Source organism: Pestalotiopsis fici (assembly GCF_000516985.1).
Source record: "Pestalotiopsis fici W106-1 unplaced genomic scaffold PFICI_Scf_2, whole genome shotgun sequence".
NCBI classification, from domain to species: Eukaryota; Fungi; Ascomycota; class Sordariomycetes; order Amphisphaeriales; family Sporocadaceae; genus Pestalotiopsis; species Pestalotiopsis fici.
In genome coordinates this window covers 3,451,713-3,473,837 of record NW_006917092.1, presented here as the reverse complement: position 1 = coordinate 3,473,837, position 22,125 = coordinate 3,451,713, and the positions used below count along the sequence as shown (strand labels likewise).

At 51.3% G+C, this 22,125-nt stretch overlaps 8 protein-coding genes across 8 annotated transcripts; 2 read left to right on the top strand and 6 right to left on the bottom strand.

The window, feature by feature from the left end:
* Nucleotides 1-540: 540 nt before the first annotated feature.
* Nucleotides 541-2,089, bottom strand: PFICI_03232 (uncharacterized protein; the record flags this gene model as incomplete). The annotated part of the gene is made up of 3 exons (XM_007831813.1): nt 541-845; nt 922-1,081; nt 1,238-2,089. 3 exons carry the CDS (start codon nt 2,087-2,089, stop codon nt 541-543), a joined length of 1,317 nt encoding a protein of 438 aa, XP_007830004.1.
* Nucleotides 2,090-3,952: 1,863 nt separating this feature from the next.
* PFICI_03231 (uncharacterized protein) lies at nt 3,953-4,904 on the bottom strand (the record flags this gene model as incomplete). Its single annotated transcript, XM_007831812.1, has 2 exons — nt 3,953-4,810; nt 4,872-4,904. 2 exons carry the CDS (start codon nt 4,902-4,904, stop codon nt 3,953-3,955), a joined length of 891 nt encoding a protein of 296 aa, XP_007830003.1.
* A 3,761-nt stretch (nt 4,905-8,665) lies between these two features.
* PFICI_03230 (uncharacterized protein) lies at nt 8,666-11,481 on the top strand (the record flags this gene model as incomplete). The annotated part of the gene is made up of 4 exons (XM_007831811.1): nt 8,666-8,920; nt 9,131-9,215; nt 9,252-9,770; nt 9,833-11,481. 4 exons carry the CDS (start codon nt 8,666-8,668, stop codon nt 11,479-11,481), a joined length of 2,508 nt encoding a protein of 835 aa, XP_007830002.1.
* Nucleotides 11,482-11,634: 153 nt separating this feature from the next.
* Nucleotides 11,635-13,696, bottom strand: PFICI_03229 (uncharacterized protein; the record flags this gene model as incomplete). Its single annotated transcript, XM_007831810.1, has 2 exons — nt 11,635-12,475; nt 12,528-13,696. 2 exons carry the CDS (start codon nt 13,694-13,696, stop codon nt 11,635-11,637), a joined length of 2,010 nt encoding a protein of 669 aa, XP_007830001.1.
* Nucleotides 13,697-14,276: 580 nt separating this feature from the next.
* On the top strand, nt 14,277-14,722 carry PFICI_03228 (40S ribosomal protein S20; the record flags this gene model as incomplete). Its single annotated transcript, XM_007831809.1, has 2 exons — nt 14,277-14,545; nt 14,638-14,722. The coding sequence occupies 2 exons, from the start codon at nt 14,277-14,279 to the stop codon at nt 14,720-14,722; spliced, it is 354 nt and encodes a 117-aa protein (XP_007830000.1).
* Nucleotides 14,723-15,138: 416 nt separating this feature from the next.
* On the bottom strand, nt 15,139-17,213 carry PFICI_03227 (uncharacterized protein; the record flags this gene model as incomplete). The annotated part of the gene is made up of 3 exons (XM_007831808.1): nt 15,139-16,650; nt 16,712-17,037; nt 17,165-17,213. 3 exons carry the CDS (start codon nt 17,211-17,213, stop codon nt 15,139-15,141), a joined length of 1,887 nt encoding a protein of 628 aa, XP_007829999.1.
* A 469-nt stretch (nt 17,214-17,682) lies between these two features.
* Nucleotides 17,683-18,984, bottom strand: PFICI_03226 (uncharacterized protein; the record flags this gene model as incomplete). The annotated part of the gene is made up of 1 exon (XM_007831807.1): nt 17,683-18,984. The coding sequence occupies one exon, from the start codon at nt 18,982-18,984 to the stop codon at nt 17,683-17,685; it is 1,302 nt and encodes a 433-aa protein (XP_007829998.1).
* A 953-nt stretch (nt 18,985-19,937) lies between these two features.
* PFICI_03225 (uncharacterized protein) lies at nt 19,938-21,665 on the bottom strand (the record flags this gene model as incomplete). The annotated part of the gene is made up of 4 exons (XM_007831806.1): nt 19,938-20,607; nt 20,668-20,900; nt 20,957-21,556; nt 21,609-21,665. The coding sequence occupies 4 exons, from the start codon at nt 21,663-21,665 to the stop codon at nt 19,938-19,940; spliced, it is 1,560 nt and encodes a 519-aa protein (XP_007829997.1).
* Between the last annotated feature and the right edge of the window lie 460 nt (nt 21,666-22,125).

The window sequence follows — 22,125 nt, the reverse complement described above, 5'->3', positions numbered from 1 at the left end:
TTAAGCGGCCACGGTCTATAAACCTACAGTATGTGCTTAACGAGTCATGCTTTTTTCCGCTGTCGCTACTTCGTGATGCATAAGCGAGTATTCATTGAAAGCGGAGATAATTCAAGTTCATGCTTGTAGCATACTTTCGATTGATTTTTCTCTTGACGGGCTTGATTGAATCGCTGCTGCTTATGCTACGTCAAAGAGTACGTGCGACTTCATATCTCCTCTGCATACCCAGCGCAGAGTATCAAAATCTTTTGGATACAAAAATTCTATTGGGGCGCTTTGATTTAAGCTTTGATCCGCTAGAGCGATTGACGTTGAAATGGGTCGGAAGCGCCGTTCGACCTAGGACGACGAGTCATGGTTGCGAGCTTAAGCTTGCAGCATCACGCATAAATTAGTATAGATCGCTGCATGGGACTTATCTACCGACAAGATAGACTATACCATGAAGTCGAGTACTCTATAGTAGAGAGAATGCCACGGCTATGCCAAGATAACGTTGTCCAGGCATAGCCTCATCGCTAGCAACAGATTACGTGATTATGTTCTTGATACAAACTCTCGAATGAATTCGTGAACCTCCCTTGCTGTGTGCGACGGGACTCGCTTCAAGTATTGTGAGGAATCAGCGTGGGAGCTTATTGAAACCTCGATTATCCGCCTGGAAAGATACTCGATGTCAGGTACATGCTTGGCGACTCCGAGCCACTTGCGCTGATCATCCGGCAGTTTGTCGATGGCGTTTCCCCAGAGGTGTCTCCACGTGGCTAGTGCCCGAAGTAACCTGTCTGATTGCGACGGTAATGACAAACTGATGTGGAGGTTAAAAATGATGGGTTGGATTGCTGTCCCATGACTCTTATCAGCCCTATTCCCAAATCGTATCACTGAGAACGGAATTTGCGTCTGCTGCAGACTTACCACACAACATGATGTGCAAATGAAAGAGGGGTACTCTCTCAAGGATGTCATTCGATTGCATGTTGTCATCCAGAAGCCATGACATGAGGCCCTTGATGCAGTAAGAGGTGGTGTCCTGGAATGGCCTCAATGACTCAAGGGCTGAGGGGTCAGAGTCCCACTACAATGATATGTGTTAGCAATTGCCTTTTCGGTGGACAAATGAGTTTGATGGGGTTCTTCCAGGCAGTTGTCTCAGTCTGCTCTCTTGCAGCACCATTTTGCGCAAGGTTTGCTCATGTGACAATCCACCAGAAAAGGAGAAAGATATGCTTACTATGAGAGGATCACACGGAAGGTCTCCAGTCATTTCAAGAAGAGAAAAAAACGGCGGAGTATTGAAGGACATGGTAATCAGACAATCCGCTCCGTAGGCCCAAGATACAAGCCTGATGATCTGTTCACGTTGAAGGAAAAGTGACCAGTCCTCTGAAGGATCGTGACGACAGCCGACAAACCGTAGCTTTCGCATTGTGGATATTAGAGCAGGCAATCGTTCCGTCATGGCAGCACACTGCACACCTTCATCACCTGCCAACAGCGTATCTAACGCATACATGAGCAGAGCCGCCTGACAAAGTTCGATTGATTCTGCGATATTGGAAGTTGAAGCTCCGCCTTGGACACATTTTCTCAGCTCATGGAAAACATAAGAGTCCGCGAGCCGATAAAACGATCGCGCAGCAGTGATGTGCCCTGGTCCATTCCTTGAGTGGAACGAATACGTAGCTCCGGTGAGAGCAACAACCATGAGCAAGGGAAGCGCGGCTTTTTCGAGAGAAAATGTCGGCCAATGTATGACTGTATGTTGATAATGCCGCTTGCGACAGAAGATCCTGGCGAATGTATTTACATTGAAGGGACTGAAAAAATTACCAAAGTGGCGTGAATCGAATAGATCTCGAGGGAGATGAGTCGTCCTGGCATGTGCGGCAACGTGCGACTCCAAGAGTTCTAGTCGCGCTTCAAGCCCTTGTCCGGCTGGCAAGACGAAGTGACCAAGAAGGTCTTGTTCTTCCGTGTCCTGTAGGGCACCTAGCCAGACTTCGGAGTCGCAGGGTAACAAGAGCGTCGGGTCGATGTAGTCAAGAATCTCGCGGCCTGGTGATTGATCGTGCGGCGATGACATGTGAGTTGGCCCTACAAGGTCACCATCTGGCTCTTCACCAACTGCCCTTTCTGTTACAAAGTCTTGTTTCTCGTCTGTGAAGTTCAGTAGAAATGATAGTGGGACCTGACTACGACCATTGTGATCTGCTATCTCATTTTGAGACGATTTCCGATGAGTCACGTCGGTACATTTTCTACTGAAAGCGCAGTCCAGTTTTCGGGAGATGCACCTCTCACAAGGACCTTGAATTGGGGCATCGCAGTAAACTCTGACGCGCGAACATTGAGCGCAGGATTTTGCCCTACGACCGCGCTTTCCAGCAGGGAGTTCACGACCCCTTCTATGAGTGCAGCTCCGTGCATGTCGCTTGGCCGCGTCGACACGAGAGAATACTGTGGAGCAAAAGGGGCATTCGCGATTGCTCGAAGATGATGAGAGGCTCCGCACGGGTTCGGCGATTGGAAGTTGGCACACTGAACAAGACATCTGAGATCACACCTGGTAGTCTTCTGTCGTTGGATCATCCCCGGACTGCAGACCAGCTACGCTTCTGTCGTGCATACTAGGTAGAAAGGAAGTGTGTTAGGAATCTAGGAGGGATGACATGGGCTGGAGCTGACCGAGTGTGTTTTTCCCGAGGCCAGAATCTGGGGACGAAACCAAATAGGGCATAGATTGGCTGGCGTACAGGGCTGAAAGATGTTAAACACTGTCCCATTTGCGCGCTCTAGGCGCCTAACACAGTGCCTGCGATTTTCAAGATCTACCAAGTCCCCTAGCATTCCGATCCAAGTGGGGCTAGAATGTGTGAATATCCCGATGCACGAAAGTCGCCGTATAAGACTGCAAGTTCTTTCATGTCAATCAAGACAGGCTCTGCTTGTGACATTCTTGAATTATTATCCTTTCCCCGCGAAGATATTTAACCAATTCCCCACCATGAAGTATATACCAGCTACGAATTGTAGGTCATTTGCAACATGCATGAAGAGAAGGTCGACTATTTGACTTACAAGCTTGTTGATGTACAGTCCGCCGCCTACCGACACATGGTACACCGAGTAACATGAGCCGATTACTCTTTTGCCAAAGTATCCGGACGATCACGAGCTACACGCGAAATCCCCGAGAGATCCATAAACAAAAATTGTCCAAGAGTCCTCCGAGCATGGCTCTCTCCACACAATTGAAGCCAACAAGTATGGTGGATTATGCCTTGTAAGACAATGGACATATATGGCCCCTTCCAACAACAGAATATGTCGGGCTGACAGAATTTCGGCGCAAAAGAACATCTTTGGACAAACTTGTGGCTTGGACACGCAATGGATCAATGTGGCCATTGTCATTCGGTCTTGCATGTTGTAGTCTCGAGATGATGCATGTTTCCATGCCGCGATACGATCAGGATCGTCTGGGCATCATATTCCGTGCATCGCCGCGGCAAGCCGATGTCATGATCGTCGCCGGTACGCTCACCAACAAGATGGCGCCTGCACTCCGTCAGTGCTACGATCAAATGCCGGACCCGAAATGGGTCATAAGCATGGGCAGCTGCGCGAATAGTGGTGGCTACTACCACTACAGCTACAGTGTAGTTCGCGGGTGTGACCGCGTCGTTCCGGTGGATATCTATGTACCAGGTTGTCCTCCTACTGCCGAGGCTCTACTCTATGGAATTTTTCAGTTGCAGAAAAAGATCAGAAGGACTAAAGTTACCAGAATGTGGTATCGCAAGTAGACTAAACACACTTGCATTCAACTACCGTTTCAACTCAAGAACAGTCATTTCATGAGTTTCCTGCTTGTGGCCATGTCGAATCTGTTAAATTATCTATATCTGGAAATTTTAAATGCTGGCTGGCTCAACTAGGTGTTGACTTATGCGTATTTCTGAATCAGAGCAATGATCTCGTCCTCGGACGTCTCCTTAATGCCGAGCAACTCATTATCGGTCTTCTCAAAAGGCATACCATATCCTTGGCCCCAGATTGATGTCACGATGAATCCGAGAACAAAGATCATCTCGTTAGGCTTCTCCTTCTTCAACTCTGCCCATGCAGCGCTCAGACGGTCATCGATTGATGCCTCGGTCTTCTTCCATGAGGTACCCGTGGCCTTTTCAGCAAGCTTCAGGACTTGGTTCGAGGTGAGAGCGGCTCCTTGAATGTACACGGGGCGATTCTTGGTCTCTTCGAGGTGCCTCAGTGTGCTCGCAACAGATTTGCCAATGGTAGACAGAGTGGTGGCGCTAAAGACCTGGTTGCCGCCGTCAAAGATGGTGATGGACTTTTCTTTAGGGTTGGCAATCAGGCCATGCTCCAGTCCCCAGTCCAAGAAGGGCCCGTTGGCGATCAAGGTATATGTCAAGCGCCCGGCATCCGCTTGCTTCTTGAGGGCATTCTGGACGGCGACCTTGTCTGTAAATACTGGAAGCTGTGCAACCTTGGGGTTAAGCGTGTTTGAGCCGAATTCGGATGGGATGAATCGCAAGACACCCGCATTGGCAGCAGCTTCGACCAAGGTGAGCTGTTTGCCAAGGGCAGCGCCTCCGATGGTGGACACGACGGCCTGCTGGCCCCGGAGGGCCTCAGTCACTGACTCCACAGAGTCATAGTCGACTGCCTTGACTGTGACATTTCCTGGCAATTTTTGATCCGCCGACCGTGTAAGAACTGTTACTTCAAAGCCGGCCTGCAAGAGCTCATCAAGCATGACACTTCCGAGGGAGCCGGTAGCCTATTGGCGGTTAGGTTTGGCATGTTTTTTTTTTCTTTTTCTCAAGATCGTCGAGACTTACACCTGCTAGAGCAACCTTGGTGATTTGAACCATTTTGATATTTTAAGGCTTTGTGTACGGGATGATCGTGTAGTATTGAGTAGGTATTTTGGAAGATGTGTTTGTGATTGTTGTTCTGTGGACAAGATTGTGACACGAAACGGCATTGGCCCGTATATATATACATTCTGACCATACATTATAAAAATTAACCTCATCGTAAGAGATTATTGTTCATGCTCATACCGTGAATATGTCAGCTTGGAAGACGGCAATCACATCAAGCACCCGGCGTTGTAAGCAGAGACGGGTGGGATATGGCAGTGGGACATCCCACATTTGTCCCACTTATCCCACATACTCTGGATTACACACCGCGTATCCCACTTGCTTCCAAGCACCAAACCAAGCCACGGCGACTTCCGGGGGGCTGAAGCAGTCACTTTCATGCTGTTAATGATCGCCGGCTGTTCCTAATTGCCCTGCCAGCTCTGTTTCGACGCCCCAATCAGCATCGTTAGTGCTTCGCTGGATCATCCCACTTCAAAAGCCGGCGCCTCCAGTGATCCATGGCGTGGAGCTAAGACACTTTGCTTACATTATATCCCCTGGAGGGCGATTTCAAACCACATCCACTCACTTTATCCCACATACTCACTTCCTGGAAAGCTGCGCAAGTGGGATGATGTCCAGTGTCCGTGTCGCCCAACACTACGAATAATCAGCTCTGTATCAGCGAGCGCTGTGTCGAAGAGAATGGAACAATCGCCAAGCGATGGCTTTGCCTGTACAGTCGCCAATTGTTCGAAGCGCTTTCGTCGTAAAGAGCATCTAACTCGGCACCTCAAATCACATGATTCGGCCCAGTACCGATGCCATCTTTGTGGGCGTACTTATGCACGCAGGTATGTATAATCAATTCTGACGGAGTCCGAACATTCCCGGTGCTACGAATGAATGGACATCCTTGCAGCCACAACCTCATTGACGCGATTGTAGTGACGTCTTGCGACGCCATATCCAAAAGCATCCCCCGACAGCCAATAGTGCCGCATCTCCTTCCGCACAATCATCGGCTTCTCAAAATGCTACCCGGCCTTTGGATGACAGTGACTCTGCTGTTGTACCAGAGCCGCTAGAGCATCATAATCTGCGTGATGGGCCATCACCATACAATAGTTCGCCGTTTACAACACCTCATCGCGGCGTCACGCGGGCGCCCGAAATTCTCAACGGGCCAGATTCTCGTCATACCCGGGATGCATCTATTGGAACACGAGAGAGGAATGAGCCGTCTGTTCAATTAGAATATCCTCTACTCGATAATGGTGGGAATATCGTGAAAGCCTCTCCTACCACCAAACGGCTCTTTGACTCGTTCTTCCAAGATATCGCTCCTCGCTGGCCTGTATTGCCCTTTCTTGATTACGATGTGGCTTCAGATCTGCTAATTGCCGCAATCGCCTTGGTTCCCAGCTGGCTTGCAAAGGATCAAGACCACTCAAAATTAGTTAGTCTTGTCATGAATCAAGTGGCTGAAGCAATTATAGTACGGCCTTTCTCTCTCTCAAGCGGTCATGAGTATCAATTAACCCAGGCCAGGAGTCAAGCAAGGAGTTGGAAATGTTGCAGATCATCTGCCTTTATATCCTCTATGCGATCTGTCGATCAGTAGGTACGCCCGATCTAATCCTTCTCCGGCACTGGGTCACTAACGGATCCCAGGACAAGGCCGATTCAATGACTACAGCAGCAAATTTCCACTGCATGTTGGTTGGTGCATGTCGACAGGCTGGTATTTTCAATGCCGATAGCATGTGGTCAGATTCTGACTCTGGTCCACCGGATGAAAAGGCGGTAGCTGCTCAGAAGTATGGACCACGCGATGAAATGTCTTCCGCTTTCACAACTGACTAGCCTAGGCTCGCATTCATGGTTATGAGGATTGATTCGTATATAAGCCTGTTCTTCAACACGCCGCCATTTCTACACTGTCCCGAGGTCACAGTGCCTTTGATCAGCAGTCCACAAGCCCATCAAGATGAGGGTCTGCATACTGCAACCCGAGAGCACTCATTTGGTCTGCTTGTTCGCAGATCGATCGACCCCGACTTTCGATATCCAGACGGTCAACACCCCAACGCTCCAGACCTCCACTTGGGCCTTTGCGCGATGCAGTCAGATATGTGGACGATTTCAACGGACTTTATCAATAACATCTCAGTGCAGCCGACTGCAAACCTAGATTCAGAGCTAGCCATAGCTCAAACTTGTCGTCGTCTTTTGGCGGTCTGGTGGGCAAATAACAAAAGATATCTCCAGGTATGATGAGCCCCGCTGCATCCTCTTAGCCAAACCCTTTCTTGTCATGAGATTTTAACATTCTCTAACCTTTAGTAGTATGTTGTCGAGCCCTGATGTGTGTCTAGCTCTCGAAATATACATTGAATTACTAATACACAACAGCCTTGACCCCAATGCAGTACTGTCGCCCGAGACGTTGATTCTTTATCATGCCTCCTCGCTACGGGCATATTCTCCACGGCCATTGATGTGCCTACAACGCCTTCTGGCCCCGAAGGAGTCTAAAGTATCTGTTCAAGCTACTTCTCGCGACCTGGATCTTTCCTCCTGGATGGGTACAACCACGCCCAGAGTCGCAGTCTGGCACGCCGGGCAAATCGCAAGAATCGTTCAACAAGAATCGGCAAAAAAGGACGCCTTGCTAAATCCATTACTCATCCCTTCGCTAATGAAGAGTGCCGTAGTCGTGTGTGCGTATGCTGCACGAACGCGTGCTTGTCCCTTTTGTACCGGAAATCCAGAACCGGTGGACCTGGTTGACCTCTTCAGCAAAGACGAGACATGCGAGCGTCTTGTTATATGGACAGATGGTGGACGTGGATTGGGCACTTGGGGAGGGAATGTCTTTAAGCAAATGCCAGTCTGTCGCTGTGGGATTCCTATCATCAGTGCATGGTACCGAAATATGTTCAAGAGGTTCATGAGTGCAGACTCGGATCTGATCACAACTTTTATAGGTCTGCTGAGTCACTAATCAAGTCATAAGTTGCCTCGATGAGACTGTCTACCCTTTTCTTTCTGGGTGGGGGTTCTTTTTTTATTGTGCATAGCTTCATGCCACCAAGCTTGTAGCTAATGCATCCCAACGTACCATCCCACGTAGCGCATTATAACTTTAACACAGGTCCGATTGTCAAGATCTCAAAAAGCCAATGCCTATAGGATATGGATCATCTTTTTAACCTAGAATGATTTCCAATTCCAGATTACCAGCGATTCAACTGAACATCCACGATTTCAAAGAAGGACTATAGTGTGACTCAGCCCTCTGCTGCGGAGCGAGACTATTTCAAGGTAATGGCATTTACCTACCTAACCTAGTTGGTGTTCTATACCCCATTCCACCTACAACATGTCATTCGAGTGCTTGCATTGCTACTATGATGATAATACTTAATCTCAGTGAGTGGACGCCGTATTGTTCGAGTTTGAATAACCCGTAGCTCTATGCACATGATTTTACTGACGAGCTCTCGTGACATTGCTGCGCCGCAAGTCGGGGACCTCCACCTTGTCACACCTTACCAGGATCAATTGGCTGCTGCCTGGGGAGGCCGCCGCATCTCCTCGAGACTTGGGCCCCCGTTTTGATTTCGAAATGAACCATGCTAGTGTCAGATTCACGTCTGGCAAATTATAGTTTCCACTTTCGCCGAGATTATTTACTATACGTTGATTTGTAACATCAAACTTTGCGGAGTACTCGGACCTTTGCTACTTGAAGCGGGAGTATGCGTCCGTCCCGAAACCCTCCGGCGCCGCCAGCGGCCGCCGTGCCCAAGGACCGGCGTGGACAACAATGGCCTCATCCAGAGGCTGGACCTAGTATATATGCCCATGACATTCCATTCCAGGCACAAGCGAGCCATAATCCCACGGCCCTCGCCTGTCCTGGTCCCGAGACGGTATTTGCGCCCGCCCATTTCCAGGATCTGGACGTCGTGTCGGCGCCTTTCCCTTGGCCGTCAGCACCGCCGCGACCCGCCGTTGCCGACGCTTCATGCGGACCCTGTTTCATGCCGGCATATGCCGGCAAGAGATTCGACGACGCGGGTTTCCTGTACTTGTATGGTCCTCCTAGTTCCGTGCCGGCGCCGAGCATAATATCATCGCGCTCGTCCACGACGTCTCCAGGCTCATCGGCCAGTTCGACCTTGTCCACTATATGCACAGACTGGCAGCAACAGCAACAACAGGCACATGTGCAACCGCATCAACTGAATTCTACATGCGGACCTGCTTCCTGGGCCTGTGAACACGATTCCGATGGCAATACCACTGGTACGCTGCCTTCTCCAACTGATGCTGCATCCGAAGGAACCATTCGGCCATGGGAAAATGACATTGTGGCCACATCCGATAGGACCGAGGCACCTGGCGGTGCTCGTCCTAGAGTAGCAAACATTGAGCCGTCAGCTTCAGGCTCTCATATCTGCCTTTGGGGTATGGACGGCCCCTGCAAGGACGGTCCCTTCACGACAAGGGAAGCGTTGAACTGGCATGTCAAGGCGGCTCATCTCCTGACATGCCCCGTCCTTGGCTGCACCGAGGGGGTGTTCGCCGTAAAGAAGCTGGTCGAGGTCCACCTGAGATGGCAGCACAAACTTTTCACTTCGCCCAAAGATCAGGAGCTCCACCAGTCAAGTGACTTGCTGAATGAAACAGCTGAACAAACCCCCATGGCGGCGGAGGCGCCTAGTACAGCACCTGCACCGCCTCGACAGCCAAAATGCGAGGACAAGAGGCTCAAGATGGAACTCACAGTGGCAACGTCAAAAAAGAGATGCCGTGATCAGTTAAGAGCCGTGGTGGAGCGGAGATGTAGAAGGGTCACAGGTGAGGAATCCATGTTCTTGGATTTTGACAAGACAAACTGGTGACTGATGATGCCATAATAGCTACTCCAAGATCCATGGATAGTCCAGGTACTATAAGTGCCAGCACGCCAAGGGCGGGCGGTGCTGTACCCTTCCCAGTAATCTGGGAGCACGGTGTGCTTCCATTTTTGATTGAGTTGATGCCAAAATGGTGCGGCGCAGGCCACGTCATTACCGTAACACGCGGGAAAAAGCGAGAAGCTCGACGTGTCTGCATCATGACAGCAAGACCTATTTCAAAGGCCCGCAAGGTCGTCATTGCTGGGCATGTGCGCGACTTGCTTCCAGACAATTACAAGGGCCTGGTGAGTTTCGTGTTCTCCGTGGGTGCCGTCGAGCGCCTTACCTGGGCTAGGGGCCTAAGTAAAGACATGCCCGACGAGATATGCCAACCACGGAACCCGTTCTGCTATGTCAGCCCACAGATGGGAGATAGTATAGGAATGACTCTTCCGGACGGGGATGACACGAGTGCCACGCTGGGGCCTTGCATCAAGATAGGCGGTGCTTGGTTTTGGTTGGCCAACTTTCATCCCTTTGAGGAGGTTGACCTTACGAGACACTGCGCGATTGTGGAACACCCATCGCCGGAGGACCGCGATCGGTGTGTACGGGAAAAACATGATGCTCTCGAAGGACCTGGAGTGGATCTCCACCTGGGTCAACTAACTGCCACCTCGGGATATGACCTCAAAACCACAAGGATAACTCATGAACCATACTGGGAAGATTGCGACAAGGAACCACCCCTCGTAGTCACGGACTGGGCTTTAATATCCTCTCAGAAACAACAGGCAAATATGATGCGCAAATTTCCCAGCACGGCAACGCCACAGCGAGAGGAGCCAATCACACGCATGTGCAGTGTCGCTCCAGGAGCCGAGGTCTGCGCTACTGGTCGAACTTCTGGCTATCAGCGTGGCCTGATATGCGAAATTCCCGCGTACATTGACGGACGCAAGAACGGCACAGGGAAAGCTACCCGTGAATGGTTCATCGAGGAACCGTTTGAATGTGAGGACGAGGATTCATGGATCCGTGGCGGCATTGGTGTTGCTGGCGACAGCGGTGCCGGCGTGGTTGACTGCGACACGAACGCCCTCGTTGGGCAGCTCTGGGGACGCAACAAGTACTTTGGACCTGGTCCACGAGTGGCTTTCTTCACGCCGATCTTTGACGTATTTGACGACATTCAGGAGCGGTGCGGCCAGCAGACGCGACCTCAGCTACCGCAGAACATCCAGGAAGCAGAAAGGTGGCCGGCTTATCCAGTCTGTAGACCCTGCTTTGATGTTCAAGAGTACATGGCAACTCGTCGAAGCTCACGCGAATCACTGGTGTCCATGATTCCGGCTGTCGAGATCTCTGGCGATGCTGACCATGAGCTGAGGACGATAAGCGAGCTCGCGACACCCAGAGATTCTTCTTTCGGAAGTGTAGTATCACCTGCGCCCGTGATGAGCACCTTTTTCTACCAACCTCACGTGCCATCTCCGAGGCCGGGCATTTTTGAAATCACCAGCCCCTATGCCATGGACATACGTGACGAAGACCTTGAAGACGGTATTGGAGATAGCCCATATGCTGGTCTGGGCAAACGACAATCTGGCTCTGCGGCACTGGTGCGAAGCAGCAGCCAGCAATCTGCCAAGAGAAGAAGGATTATGTAGTCACTGGATCGCGAGAGGGGGGCCGAAGACGACGATTGGAATGGCAAAAACCTGTGCATATCTTTCTCAACTATCGTTGGCGTGGTTCGGCAATTGCGTGATTAGTATGGCCAACGTTTTAACCCTACAGCTTACAAATATAGCTTGGCTTGCCTAACCAGGGAATCCGGCTCTTGCCATCTTCCTTGCTCGACCCTCACGTCGGTTATGATTTGCTCGGGATGATTTGTTGGCTTCCTTGTTGCGCCTGGCATTCTCAGTGCCCTTTTCGCCCGTTGGGCCTGCAACGTTGCCGCCTCGGCCACCACCTCGTCCTCTGCCTCTCCCACGGCCGCGGAATCCACCTCGGGCGTTGACGCCTCCTGACTCCTGTCCAGACTCCTCGGCTCCGGAACCACCTGGACTTGCCTTCCAAGACGTAGAGGCCAGAGCGGTCTGCTGACCAGTAAACATATTGGCCGCACTGTATTTGACCTCGAGAGACCTGAGCTGTGAAGGATTGCGGCCAAGCATCACGGCCCAACCCTCAATGGCCTCATCAGTCATTCCCGTGTCATTCTTCAACTTCATCCGATAATTGCTTCGTCGCGTGTCGGAATCTCGATTGAAGAGCTTCGGATCCGACTTGAATGCATTGAACAAGGTTTCCTCCACCACATCCTTCCGCTTCTGATCATCAGCATCATCAGCCAAGGCATCATTGACTGTGAACCCAGCATCAGCTGCATCATAAGTGTCATCGCGTTCGTCGTCATCTGCATCAAAAGCCGAGAGCGCGGAGAGGATTGCCGCTTTGTTAGGTGCTGTCGATCGATCCTTCAAAATGTCATCTGCCGTCTTGTCCTGATCCCGCTTGCCGAAATGGAGATTAGATACGCCCACTGTCAGGTTGTCCAAGTCGTCATCATCAAAGACATTATGACGAGTGGGCAGTTGTGGCGGGGTAGACCTAGGTGCCAGACTGCTCCGCCGTCTTCGTGTTCTCTCGGGCGACCTGTACCACCGTTAGTAGATAGACCTGGGGAAGGTTCCTTGAAAATGCATACAAGTCTCTGGTACGGTCAGCAGACGCCAGATGTGGCGGAAGGTTATCCTCAAGCAGGTGCGCAACAACCTGTTCAGTGTCGTCGTGGTACTCGTCCAATAATTTCGATATGAAAGCAGAGCCGAGATCAGGGAAAAGATCCTGTATTTGAGAGATTTGACTCATCTGGTGTACTCGCAGCGCACCAAGATCTTCATCATCTTCAGAGGCCATGACTGCTTTGCCCTTGTCGATCTTTCTCTTAACTAGTCTCTTTGGCCGTACATTACCACCGGGTTTCTTGAATCCCTCCAGGCCCGTAATCACAGATTTTATCCTTGTTGCAGTAGACCCTGACTGTTCGAGGCGATGTTGAACTTGTTTCAAAAGTGGCGTGACTGTGACCAACTCTGCTACCATGGAGTCGTTTCCGCTGGTAGGGCCGGCCTTGTGAGCATCTGCAGCTGCTTTCAAGGAATAAAGCTGGTCTATCAGAACTGAGAACTTTGGCGTTTCACCTTCTGTCAGACCAATGAGACATAAATAGGCGGTAGCGATTATCGTTTTTCTCAATGGGGGGTTCATGACTTTGTAGCAGCTAATGAGTCCATCGAGAAAATCGCTACCAGCCATGAACAAGGCAGCTGCGTCGGGAGAAGCATGGATCAAGTGATTCAAATGCTTTAGTCTGGCCTCTGGTATCCGGAGGTCGTCTTTAATTCCAGAGTCCAAGGCGAGGATAAGTGACTTCTTGACACCATGAAGGGAGGTTTCAATGGCCAGGGTGTGTGACTTGAAAGCCGTTCCCAATACTGAAGATGTCCTCTTCTTGCCATACACTCTGCTAAAGTCCGACAGAAACTCCCATTGTAGTATGTCGCTTGGCGGTGCTGACGTCTTTAACAGTGCTGTTGTGAGCATGTACACGTGCCGCAGTAGCACGGCTGCGGATTCCGAAGACCCAAGAATACCGACTCCAAATGAAGCGAGCTGACGCATGAATGCAGTCAAAAATTTGGTGAGAGATTCATCCTTGACAGACAAGCTCTGAAAGTCATTTTTGGATAAAGAAATATGTGCGTCGGCGAGCGAAATCCACAGAGAGAGACAAGCTTGCCATTCTTCTGGGACAATATGATCCCGCCATGGTGCTTCGGGAAACGGCGCAAACGGAGGCAGCGCAGGAGCCATGACAGGTGTGCGATATTTTGGCTGACGTGAGTATGAGTAAAACGATACAGAATGACCGGATTGTAGTTTTTAAAACACACAAAAAATGAAGAGAAATTGAATGGTCAAAAGATTTACTGCACCGTCCGCCATAAGAAGCTCAGATCAATGGCTGATGGCTTGTTTGTTCGGCTTTGCTGGCCGAATGACTCCCTGTATGTCATCGAAGTGAGATCCCAGCTTGCTAAAAAGTGGACCCCTTCTTGACCCCCAAGCGTCTCTGGCTTGCGGTCCACTCTTTCAACATTGGCCCAGTAAAACACCTTGTTGCTATCGATAAGTGCACGGTCCCACAGCAGCCCTTGCGCCGCCCACCAAAAAAGTTACCCCCTCTGCGGGCCAAAAATCCACCTCCATAGTGGTAAAAGTTCGCGACAGCTTCAGGTCCTTTTTCTCTCTCCTTCCTCACACCCAACGCAACTTCATCACTTTGCCGTAACGTACGCCTTAACGCCGACGTCGTTCGAGTCGTGAAGTTCTCCGCCAAATCAAGTCAACTCCGGTTTTCCCCCAAAACACCAAACCACCTACTCCAGACAACATGTCTTCTTACCAGAAGGGCGACAAGGACGCCGGCGAGGCTCCCAAGACTCACCGCATCCGTATCACCCTGACCTCCCGCAAGGTCCAGGCCCTCGAGAAGGTCTGCACTGAGCTCATTGAGCGCGCCAAGACCAAGGACCTCCGCGTCAAGGGTCCCGTCCGCCTGCCCACCAAGACCCTCAAGATCACCACCCGTAAGACTCCTTGCGGTGAGGGTTCCAAGACCTGGGACATGTTCGAGCTCCGCATCCACAAGCGCCTCATCGAGTAAGTTGACACTGATCATTTCTGCTGTGCTGCCATGGGCAAAGCTCTCCTGCGTTCAATGGATCGCATTGGCTAACCATACATTCGTACAGCCTCCAAGCCCCTACCGAGATCGTCAAGCAGATCATTGTCAACATCGAGGCCGGTGTCGAGGTTGAGGTTACCATTGCCGCTTAAATGCGTGTCAATGTGTGATTGTGGCAAGCGACCTGGGCCAGGTAATCTGGCAGAGTAGCTTTAGATCATCACTTGACAGATCTCTACCGAGGTTCTGTACCAGATCTTCACTGCATCTGGATAAATACAAGTTGTTGATCACATAAGATTTTCCATTTACCATTTTCATGGCTTCTTTGCATGATGAAACACGTCGTTTCTTGTAGTGACTGTGATCGTGATTGCGTAAATCTAGAATCAAGCAAGCCTGGAATAAGCTGATGAACTTTCTCGATTATACAACCCGGCAAGTCTCAGATGCAGCAACTTGCGAATCCTAAAATCATCCAACGCCATCGCTGATGCAAGTCTAATCAAAAGGGTTACAGGAAGGCCAAGTGTTTCTCAAACTATAACGCTCGGACACTGCCACGGCCCTAGAAATCCCAAGCACAATCCTCTCGCATGGGCGGGACTTCTGGCATGACATCCACAAACCTTCCAGTCCTGGCACTCTCTTCATAGATCCTGTGCACATCATCTGTGTAGGCAGCCTTATCCAAAGGCTCGGTATCTGCATAGTAATTGGGCGGTCCGTTTGGAAACCATATCTTGGTCCATCTCCGACCATTTTGTACACCGGGTTTGTCATCCTTGTAAGCCACGGGCATGTTTTTGAATCTGATCAGCCGAGTCCCCATTCTGGAGGCATAAGAATCAATGCTCGGATGTTGCTTGGCACTGCCTGGCGGGTATGGCGACCCCGAAGCGACAGCGCCTGCAGGGGCAGGTTGACCGGCCGGTTGACCACTGAAACCCCCAAAGCCATTCAGTGCGTTGCTTGAGCCACCGCCAATGCCATTGGTCACAGGCTGCCCGAATGGGTTCGGGGCAGAGCTTGCTGGCGGTTGCGTCGCGTTGCTTGCGGACGAAAATGGATTCGACGCAGCAGGAGTTGCGCCAAAAGGATTTGGTTTGGCTGCGGGTTGACCAAAGGGACTGGACGCAGCGGCCGCGGGTTGAGCGGCAGCACCGAACGGATTGGCATTCTGTGTTTGCGACGGCGCACCAAACGGACTTGCTTGACTTGTTTGTGCCGGGGCGCCAAAGGGGCTCGAAGTTGAAGGTTGTGACGGCGCTCCGAAAGGACTAGAGGTCGACGGTTGTGATGGAGCGCCGAATGGACTAGGATTGGAAGCCTGAGTGGGTGCTCCAAAGGAACTGGGCTGAGCTGCTTGTGCTGGAGCGCCAAATGGACTGGCATTTGACGGTTGTGGTGGAGCTCCAAAAGGACTGCTATTTTGTGTCTGCGCAGGAGCGCCAAAGGAAGTAGATGAGGCTGGTGCGCCAAATGGGTTCGGTTTCGCTCCAAGAGATGATGTCTGACCAAAGGCGCTGCCCTGCTGCTGTGCTGCCGCCGCGAAACCAGATGGAGCGTTGGCAGCAGCTCCAAACGGGTTCGGCTTTGCGCCTAACGCTGATGGTTGGCCAAACGCCGAGTTCCCAGGAGAAGAAGTTGATGGCTGGCCAAAGGGATTGGGCTTCGCTCCCATCTGCGAGGGTTGACCGAATGCGCTCGTTGTCGCCGCTCCCATCTGCGAGGGTTGGCCGAATGCGCTCGTCGTCGTCGCCCCCATTTGCGAGGGCTGGCCGAACGCGCTCGTGGTCGGCGCTGTAGAAGCAGCGGCGCCAAATGGAGTTGATTGTGCACCACCAAAAGCACTTGCCGATGAACCCGACGATAAATTGGAGCCAAAGCCGCCGCGAGCACCACCAACTGCAAATGCGCCCCCAGAGCCACTTTCGTTGGTGCCCTGTCTACATATATCGTGTCGGTTGGGATGCTTGTTCTCGGCTGCTAGGATAAACTGGACTGCCCCGTCAAGGTTACCGAGGGCAGTCTGCATCTGCTTCTCAGCTTCCATGTACATATTCTGGACTTCTTGCAGCTATGGACAAGTTAGCATACAATTCGCATGGTGGGAAGTTTCAGATTGTGCCTTCACATACAGCTTGCTGAGGATTCGGGCTGGATAGTACCGAAAGCCGTATCTCTTCAAAGCTCTGCTCCCGCGGGTATCCTCCAAATAGTTGCTCCGGCGCATCTCTGCCGGGTCCGTATGCTGATAGTATCCATTGCGGTCGCTCGTCCACGAGGTCAATCTTGATCGCGTCCTTGGTTATTTTGTAAATGTTGGTACCATCAGCTCCGGTGCTGGGGGTTCGTCCAAATGCACCGCCAGAGCCTCCACCTCCCGTGTTCAGGGCATTGAAGCGGTTATTATTGCTTCCAAAAGGATTCGCGTTTGCGCCGGGATGCTCGAAGCGACAATTAGCTGCGAGACTCATTGAGTCAGTATGCAATGACAAAGGCATGGTGGTAATCCGTCTTTGCTAAGATCAAATGCAGGTGCACAAAGATCAGAGCAGTTGCCAGGAAGCAGAGCTCATGGGGGTACTCACCTCCGTTTCGACAGTTGCCCTGTTGATAAAACTTGCAGAGGGGCGCCATAATGGCAACAGATTATATCTTGTCGTCAAGGCAAACACATTTGTTGATTGTCGCCCTCTTCTTGCGTTTAGATGCCAAAGAATGCAGCCTCTCAGCCTCGCATGCGCCAGTAGACAGGCAAGCTTCTCTGAATTATTTCCAGTTCGGCATCCATCGCGTTAGCGCGCCGCACGTGGGGCCAAACAAGCAGATGCACGAGCCACAGCATGTACATAATTGCGGGACTATCTGCACATATGGCTGCATAAACAACAATATCCACGTATTATGACACTGATTGTTGAAAAAGAGAGTTGTTGGCAGCATTTACTTCTTTGGTTCTAAATGAGGCACCCTTCTCATTGACCATTGCCCATACCGCCTTTGCTTACAATAAACATGCTCACGAGTCCAAACTTCAACGATACGTACAATTTCGATATCACTCGTCAATTGATTATTTGCTTTTCTCGTGGACTACTTAAGCTCCTCAAGGCGAAGCCGTAGCCTCAATCAATGGGACCAATCCACCATCGATGTACTCCTGGCTCCTCCAAGTTGACCAGTCATGCGTCAGGAGCCCCCAAGTCTCGTCATAATCTTGCGTTCCGCTTCTAATGTAGTAGCTACCAGCTAGGACCCAGATGAACCAACTTGTCTTTTCTGCCTCAAGAAAGTCCGCAATGCACGTGGCATAAACTCCCTCCCATGTTGTCGCATCTTGTGCAAAGCCAAATTCGGTCAGTGCCACGGGGAACACGTTGACCGTCTCCGCATCGCTGGCGTTCAAGGCCTGGAATCCGTCTGTTAGCAGACTGCTTTGCAAACCAGAGCAGTCGGTCGCAGAGTTGGCATAGTTGTGAAGCTCAAGCACCAGCTTGTCCGTGTAGCCGTCGAAATCAGCCAAGGTAAATGCCCCGTCGCCCGGCGTCAGCGCCGTCCCCTGGACCACGGGAGTCAACCAGGTATCGAAATCCAGCCCCGACAAGAAGATGAGAACGTCGGCATTGTTCGAGTTGATGGCAGCTGCACCCTCCTTGGTGTACTTGTACCAGTCTTCCCAGTTGTACGAGTCATCCGCGAGCGTCGTATTGTCGTCTGGAGTTCGGAGCTCGTTGCGCAGCGACATGGAGACGAGTGCGGTCCACGAGCTGCCATGTTCCGCCATGTACGAAAGACCTCGCGTCCAATTGGCCACGGAAAAGTATGTGTCTCCGAACCAGGCGTTTCCGTCATCTGTGCTGCAGCACCATTCGCCTTTCGACATGTGGTTGTCGAGGTGTATGTATATCTCTTGGGTAGCACATTCGGCTGCAATGGCATCAAAAACTTCGAGTCTCGTCGTATCGGCCGTGAAGGATGGGTTATTGGTAATGATTTGCTCCAGGACTGTGGTACCGTTGCTGGCGCCGAGGGCGTTCGTCAATGCCGTCTCAATACTGATATCCACTCCATCGTTTTCGTAGATTTGGTCGATGAGCTCAATGGCGTAGGTCAGCCGTATAGAGTTCATGCCCAGACTCTTGATTTTGGAGACAATGGTTTCGATTGACTGAAACTGGAGGCCCTCTGGAATCATGACATCCGCGGCACCAGGCCAGTTGGCACCGGCATACACAACGGTGTCGCCATTGGTGTCCTTGATGTCACGACCGTCGGTCACAAAGGGCCCGTACGGCCAAGATGCTCGTTTCTCATGTTCCTGAGTGGGAGCAGCTAGTGCAACACTGGCAAGGTGTGCACTGAACGCCAGACAGGGAAGCACAATCGATTTCAACGAAGACTTGGCCATTTTGAAGCACAATTGGTGAAGCGCAACTGGAGCATGAGGCTAAGTTATTCGCAATGCGGGTTAATCACGGTCTATATCTACCTATTCAATGCTTCATTCTCTGGACTGTGCCCTGGAATACGCGCTCGGTCCCAATATCATACCACTGTCGGCTAAAGTACTAACATATGAAAATACCAAGATATAGCTAGCAATCGCACTGACGTGGGCCTACCCCATCATCGTCCCGAAGTGCAACAATTTTCCACTAATAATGAACAATCTTCATTCAACAAGTCGTGCTTTTTCATGGCAAGCTAGACCACGATCGGGGCAGTATGACAGCATCGAGTTGTCGCCTCTGCAAGGAACACGAGGCCTTCATGCAAAGGCGGCGGCTACAAAACTGGCCTAGCATACCCACGTCTACCTACCTACCCCCGCGTTTCCACACTTTGCCGGCAGATCCTCCCTTGCCTCCCCCACAATGAACTCACTAAAGAAAGCATGTGAGAGCTCTCGTGACCATTATTCGGGGAACTGGAATCCGACTAGTTTCTTTCTGCTCAGTGCACCCATTTCGTATAGCTCATAGGCTCGCCATTGCTCGGTCCGCGCCGGTCCGTGGAATCTCCAAATACCTGCACGTCAAGTCTTGCTGGCCCTTCCATACTCTGGACTTTGCAATGCCAAGGGTAAAGAGCCATTTCTTCAAAGATTTTGCAGACAGTATACGGTTTTAGAAAACTACTAGATCTCTGATTTGGGGCCTCTCCTCCCTTCTGTATATCAGCTAGGCTAGGGACTGCCAAACAATCTCAAGAAAGCATTCTGGAATCACAACCTCTCGAGTTGATCACATCTAAGGAGTTTTACCTAGAAGAGCTCATCCCTTCAGACATCATGAGGTCAAACGCGCTAAATAAAAACGTTGAAATATCCAAGATTTGCCTTAACTTTCCCACGCAATTTGCTCATTGACGTCTCCTAAACTCCACCATCGGCCCATCCTTCAAGCTGGTGAATTGATCAATCAATTGGAACTCCTCTGGGCGCTGTCGACCCCACTCGTTGCTCGGCTTGCCCTCGGCCGGGTCAGGACCAGCCGACTTGCGCAAATCATACATGTACAGTAGGCGGGCCAACGTCGTCGACATTTCAATATAGGCCAACCCCTTGCCAATGCACCCACGAGGTCCGATGGAGAATGGGCAAAAGGCGCTGTGCGCCGTCTCGACGCTCGACTCGCTGACGACGCCGTAGCTCTTGCTAGATCCTGCAATCCATCGCTCGGGGTTGTACAGGAATGGGTCGGGGTAGTAGTCGGCGTTGTGGTGGATCGTGTAGTGCGGCACGCCGACCACGGTTCCGGCCGGAATGTGCTCGCCATCAACGACGAGGCCGCCCTGCAGCACTTCGCGGGGAACGATGCCACCCACCGAGGGAGACAGGCGCATGGCCTCGTCTATGCATGCGCGGAGATACGTGCAACTTGTGAGTCCGGGTCCTTGATGGATCTCTTCAACGTCGCTAAATCTGGCGCGAATCTCTTCCGTCGCCTTTTGAAGAGATGCGGGACTGCGCACGAGATAAAACAGGGTTGCAGCCATGGCCGTCGACGTCGTGTCAGAGCCCGCGATAATGCTGAATATTCAGTCAGTTGTGGCCTCGGAACTTGAGGTGGCGGTGCAAGCAAGCACTCACAGTAGATTGGATTCTCCCCATAGCTCGGGAGTCGAGAAGCCTTGGCCAGTTTCCGGGTCTCTTGCTCGGAGAAGGTAATAGAAAAAGTCTCTTCTATCTGTCTCGTCTCCCAGCTTTGTCCGTTCAGTTAGTTGCGACTTGCTGTATGCCATGTACTTGGCACGACCAGCTGCGATTCGGTGGAACAAGACCTTGTCCAAGCCGAGCTTGCCGACAATCGGGAGAGTGCCACACTGCCACCAGATCAGTAATCACAGCTCATCGATCTGACTTGGATCTCTGTACTCACAATCAAATGTCTTGTAGTTGCCAAGGAGACCAGTTCGAGAGCATATCGATTGTCCGGGCGCTCCAACATGTGAAAGGCCTTGCCAAAGCACAAGTCTCCCAGAATGTCCATTGCGAGGTAATTGCACCAGTCGGCCATGTTCTTGGACACTGTCCAGCCCTTACTCTCGTTGGACGCACCAATGCCGACCTGCTCGCAAAAGGTGCGCACATTGGCCAAGATGTAGCGCTCCATTTCCTTCATGGCGGCGTCACTGAAGCCATGGCTGAGCACGCGCCTCTTGCGGGCATGCATGGCCTTGTCGCGCGTATTGTGGGTGTTGGGTGCCGGATGCACAAAAGCATCGTAGAACTCGGCCTTGCGCACATTGGATTTGAATCCGTAAATTTGCTTGAGAGCCGTGTTGCTATTGAAGGAGACGCTGTTGGGCCCGAATCGCACGACCCGGCCGTACCGCTCGTGCTGACGCCAGAACTCGAGGTGTCGATCGCCCTTCCAGGCGTGGTAGAGTTGGTAAGCGTCAGTAATCTTGGCCAGGAATGGTCCTGGATATTTGGCAAGAGGATGGAAGTAGAGGCGATAGACTACGAGTGCAACCACCTATGTTTTCTTGTCAACGTCAACGTCATGGTGAGAAGGACTCTGAACTTACGTATGTAGAGCCTAGACCTAGGAAGCCCAGGAGGGCCGAGGCAACATTGAGGGCCATTGTGGCCGTATATGGAGCTGGACTATGATTGCCAATGAATTGCTATGTTCACCAATATCGCGCTCGGGATGAGAGTGTCGCCGCCGAGGAAGACAATGAATCTCCTCTGACCTTACAGCAGTGTCTCAGTTGAAAACTTTACACTTCAAAACAATTGAGTACCTCGATTCTTTATGACATGTCTATCTCGGTTCAGTGCGGCCGTGAAATGTCATCCTCCCGCGTTGGCGGAACAAAGGGCAGTGTCGGTTAGCTACGGCGACCCTGACGACCGTTTCATAGTGGAATCTTAAATTCTGAGTATCCCGTCTCCATTCTAGTACACGTGCCCAGTAGTGTTCTTCTGCAAGAACAACAGATGGAAAACCAGGGGTGCGTCCTTGGTCTATCGTGGTAGCATCCTACTCTGTAGATAGATCCATCATTGGCTCTGCCGTATTGGCACCCAAAGTGTAAAAGG